Here is a 4,922-nt window from a genome sequence, read left to right as displayed (position 1 = left end):
TTGAGTTGTCGTCATTGCGATATCTTTCAAATTATGCCTGAGAATTATTTAAATATATATTTTAATTTTATTTAATCATATACTTAAAAAAATAAAAAATTAGAGATAATTTTAGTTACAAGAAGAGACAGTAAGAGCAGAACATGAGAAAAAATAAGACAGTAAACGTAGTGTTTGAGTTATAGCAAAAAATATGTACGTTTTTCGAGGAAATATATGTATTTTAATGGTATAAGACTATTGATATTCTAACCTAAGAATTTATGTTTCAATTAAATTGCAATATAGGGAGTATACATATTTTAGTGTTTAATTACCTTGACTTTAAAAATAATACAAAAAAATTGTAAAAGGCTACTATAGACTTTTTAATATTATGATCATATTATGATTAAAGTTTTATGGTCATTTAGCATCATCATTAAAAAAAGAATGAATTGGTGTAAAACTTTCTTAGTTTAAGGAAAAATGACATTAATGTACCTTTATTTTCTTTTTGTTTTGCAATGAAATTCATACAAAAGTTTTCTAGCAAATTATGAGTTTGACTGTTTTCTATGTGATTTATATTAAAAAAAAGATATTATTTTCACCTCAAACTATAAAATAAAAAAAAAATTAAATTCACACTTAAACTATATAACAATATATATAGTTAATTATGATTCTCCAGTACAGCTGCCATTGACCAAACGATCACCATTTCCCAAACTAATTCCAGAAAAAGACACCCTTTTGGCTGCACTACAAAACCCACAATTTAATCTTGAAGTAAAAGACGAATCTTTTTGTTCATCTCCCAGACTAATTCGAGAAAAAGACACTCTTTTGGTTTTTAATCTTGAAGTAAAAATCGAATCTTTTGGTTGATTTCCGGAATTAATTAGAGAAATGGACACCGTTTTGGCTGAACTACAAAACCCATTATTTTTTCTTGAAGCAAAAATCAAATCTTTTGCTTGATTTTTAAGAGGGCGTGGGGAAAGAAAATGAGGAGATGATGAGCAGTTTGAGGGATAAAGATTGTGTGTTGAAGGCGATAGTGGGAAGCAGTACATTTTCAAAAAGATTAAATTCAGATTTGTGGTCTAGCTTCCCCACAATTCGACTGGAGTTGTTTTTAGAGAATACATGTGTCTGGTTAGGCAAGAAAAATGCCTGACAGAGGTGACAAAAAAGGCAAGAAGAATGCCTGGGACCCAAAAACAAAAAAAAAAAAAGAAAAAGGAAAATGTCTGAGCCCGGGTTCGAACCGGGGACCTCTAGTGTGTGAGACTAGCGTGATAACCAACTACACCACCCAGACTTGGTTGACATATTGCCAATTTTGATGTTATTAACTTTGATATGATCGATTTCGGTACCATGTGATCTATGCATATTAGTAGGGGTAGATGTATAATAAGTAGATACTTAGAAATGATTGAGCTGTTTTGCATGACGTAAGTTGATTCTTCCGAAGAACCGGAAGCGAAGCGCTATGCCAGGGCGGGGGGACCGAACCTTCGAGGCTCATTCCACTCACCTTATCGGACATCACGAGGAAAAATAAAGAGTGAGGTAGTGGACAACAGTGGTTGTGAATGACTGATTTTTGCAATCTTTTCCGAAGTCAATTTTGTAAGAAATGTTTTTCATTATTTTCCGATGTTTGTTATTTTCATCGATGATGAGTACTGGTATCAGTTTTTAGCAACAATCCTTCAACTTGTTTCGATTCAAATTTGAACAGTACTGTTAATTTTTCAGTAGTCCTTTGTGTTTAACGCCTTGAAGATTCCTCTATTGCTGTACTATTCCTGCCAATGTCAATCTATAAAGTTTTGCTCTATATAAAGCTTCTGCCTTTCATGTGGGGCACTGCACCATGCAACTTCTTCATCAGGGTCCTTTTACCCCCATATTATAGTTGATAGTACTGTGCTGATTGTCAATTCCATCAACCTGTCTTTGTATTAGTATAACTTGGAGTGCTAGGAAATTCACTCCACTTAGGTGAGCCATAGTTATTGCACATCAATCTTCTCAATGTCTCCAATTACTAATGCAATAATGATAGACCTTGTTGATGGAAAAATTCTCGCTGCATCTCATCAGAACTAGGAATTACAAGCGGTACTGTTACGCTTTAAAAGTCTTCACATATCCTCCCATTGCATCAATATCAACTTTTTCTTATAAAATGACTTTTATTACCAGAACTTGGAATTACAAAGCAGAAAATTAGAGGACATAATTACATGAATTATATCTTCTCCACCATCTCCCATAATCATATTATTATTATTAGGGTATATAGTAGTGTATAAATAAATCCTCACTAATTTGTTTTGTTGGAATTGCCTACATAGCTAATAAGGTTTTTGATGGTTTGTGATCAACTCCAGGTTGTACTCGTAAGCTAAAGGTTGTTTAACTATGGAGGAGTTATCGTGGGATGGATAAAATCTCTCTACTTTTAATTAAAAAGAACACATATCTCGGATTTGAATCATTGGCATAAAAAAAATTAATTTAAACATATAAAATCAGAGGGAGGTGGGGGGGGGGGGGGGGGGGGGGGGGGGGGGGGGGGCAAAAATATAGATATTGACCTATGAAAGTAGGATCGGAGCTAGCAAGGGCCCTTCAGCGAAAAAAATTAGATCATTTATACATGATTAAAAATATATATATAAAGTAGGATTGGAGCTAGCAAGGGCACTTCAGCGAAAAATTACACCATTTATACATGATTAAAATTATATATACCCTTTAGGCCGCTTCGTATATTTACATTTATGTTTCAAATCCATTTAGTGAAAATTCTAGCTCCGTCATGGTATTAAAGGCATCACACACACAAAAAAAAACTTATAATGATTTTTTATTTAAAGTGTAAGATTTTAGGTCACATCTATTCTAAAACATAAAGAATCCACAAAAATTTATCGTTGTGTTGTCATTATCAGTATACCCTTCAATCCTTTTTATATGTTCTTTTTATTTTTTATGATATAATTTGATTAAGTTTCACAGTTAAATTAGATTAGATTAATTTAATTTTTTAAAATTAGGATTTAGATATTCAAAAATTATATGACAAATACTATAAACTGTAATTTTTCCTTTACTCAATATGATCAAGAAATACATCTTAAAATATTGGATAAAATTTGTATTGTTTGACTTCTAAAAGAAAATATAGCATACAAAAAGTAATAGAGGGAGTAACTTTTTAACAATGTCTCGGTATCCATGTACTAAATGTTCTTAAAATGAAACCCTCTTTGATAAGGGGGATTGCGCGAAAATTTTAATTTGGCAGGGTGACGCTGTTAAAAGAAATGAAATAATAAAACATTACACACCGTATAAATATGTTTAGTAGTTTTGTTGAGTAATTAACCTAAGAAAGTCATTTTGATAATTTTCAAAAGCTAAGTGTAGCCAGGTGACGTGCCGAAAGAGAGAAAGTAATTAGGAAGTTAATTAACTTAAGCCAAAAGCCTTTTCCTAGAAAGTAATTAGGAAGTTAGTTAACTTGAGCCAAAAACGTTTTCCTAAGTAGAAAATAATTAGGAAGTTAATTAAGTAAGCCGTTTCCTAACTAAAAAATAATTAGCAAGTTAATTATCAAAACCCATTCCTAAGTAGAAAATACTTAGGAAGTTAATTAACTCTGAAGATTAGGTATCTCTATATATAGCTCCTCTAAAAAGCATTAATTATAGCATTGCAAAGTAATAAAACACTATATATTTCTTTCAATATGTCTTGGTATAAGCAAACTTGCTCCATAATGGGATATCGATTTCACCCAACGCACACCGAAGTCGTGAAATATCTATTAGGTTTTGCAAGGAACGATCCACTCCCCAAACAAAACAAACTGATGCAGGAAGTGGATCTTTACGGGGACAAGGAGGCATGGCAGATTTTCGAGGGTGACCACACCAACACCCATTACTGCATTACGCAGTTGAAGAAAAAGAAGGCGGATTCGATAAGAACAGAGCGAAGTGTGGGGAAGGGAAAATGGAATCTACAAAGCAAAGCGAAGCAGGTGTTTGACCATAATGGCAGGCTTATGGGGTACGTGAAAAGTTTGAAGTACATACCCCGCACCGCTCACAAATCATCAATCAAGGCCGCTTACGGCGAGTGGTTGATGACGGAATACTCTCTACGTTATAGTTATCTTAACGATATTAAGAAGAAGGGTTACGTAATTTGTAAGATCAAAAAGAAAAAGAAAAATGACAGTGATAAGCAAAAAGGAGTAGCTAACGATGATCAGAATATGAGTGACATCGAAGAGTATATCGATTCGATTTTGAAAGAAGAAAACAACGAGAATATAGAGTACATAGAGGGAGAGGAAGTTGGGGAACACTTTCTTGCTACGTTGGGGTGTCATGATGACTTACCTGTGAATAATAGGCATGAACTTGCTTTGGCAGGAGGTATTGATCTTGATGATATAGATTTCGTTCTATAGAATTTGTCAACGGAATATAGTGTCAAATATTGATCATGATATACTCGTAGTCTAGCTAGAGGGAGATGATGATTATGATTTTTAAAGTTCATAAAATTACATGTTTGTAGGTTTTTTCTCGACCTGTATGATTATCTCAATTGATTTACTCAAATTTTTTTTAACGTTTATTGGATAGATAAATTTGTAAGTAACTAGTGATCTGATTGATATATGATCATCATCGTAAATATGTTTGTTATTAGTTTATTAAAATTAATTCTATATACAGCTCTGATCAAATAGTATTTGCTTATTGTAAAAAAAGGTGATGAACTGATCTAGCACAAGTTTAATTTTCTTAAGTTTTTCAGATCATTATAAGCAACTATATATGTCACATAGCATGTAATGTATGAGGAAGAAAAGAAATTTGTTGGCAACATACAGCTTTCTTGGTTTA

At 32.7% G+C, this 4,922-nt stretch overlaps 1 protein-coding gene and 1 non-coding gene across 2 annotated transcripts; one reads left to right on the top strand and one right to left on the bottom strand.

Annotated features, from left to right (window-relative positions):
• Nucleotides 1-1,232: 1,232 nt before the first annotated feature.
• TRNAV-CAC lies at nt 1,233-1,306 on the bottom strand. Its single transcript has one exon. It is a non-coding gene; the product is annotated as a tRNA-Val (tRNA).
• A 2,422-nt stretch (nt 1,307-3,728) lies between these two features.
• Nucleotides 3,729-4,480, top strand: LOC107879232 (NAC domain-containing protein 30-like). The gene has a single exon (XM_016726314.2). The coding sequence runs from the start codon at nt 3,752-3,754 to the stop codon at nt 4,478-4,480; it is 729 nt and encodes a 242-aa protein (XP_016581800.2). The 5' UTR covers nt 3,729-3,751.
• The last annotated feature ends 442 nt before the right edge of the window (nt 4,481-4,922 follow it).

The sequence above is a fragment of the Capsicum annuum genome, chromosome 8 (genome assembly GCF_002878395.1).
Source record: "Capsicum annuum cultivar UCD-10X-F1 chromosome 8, UCD10Xv1.1, whole genome shotgun sequence".
NCBI lineage: Eukaryota > Viridiplantae > Streptophyta > Magnoliopsida > Solanales > Solanaceae > Capsicum > Capsicum annuum.
The sequence above is the reverse complement of the archived record's forward strand: the minus strand, read 5'-3'. Positions and strand labels throughout refer to the sequence as shown.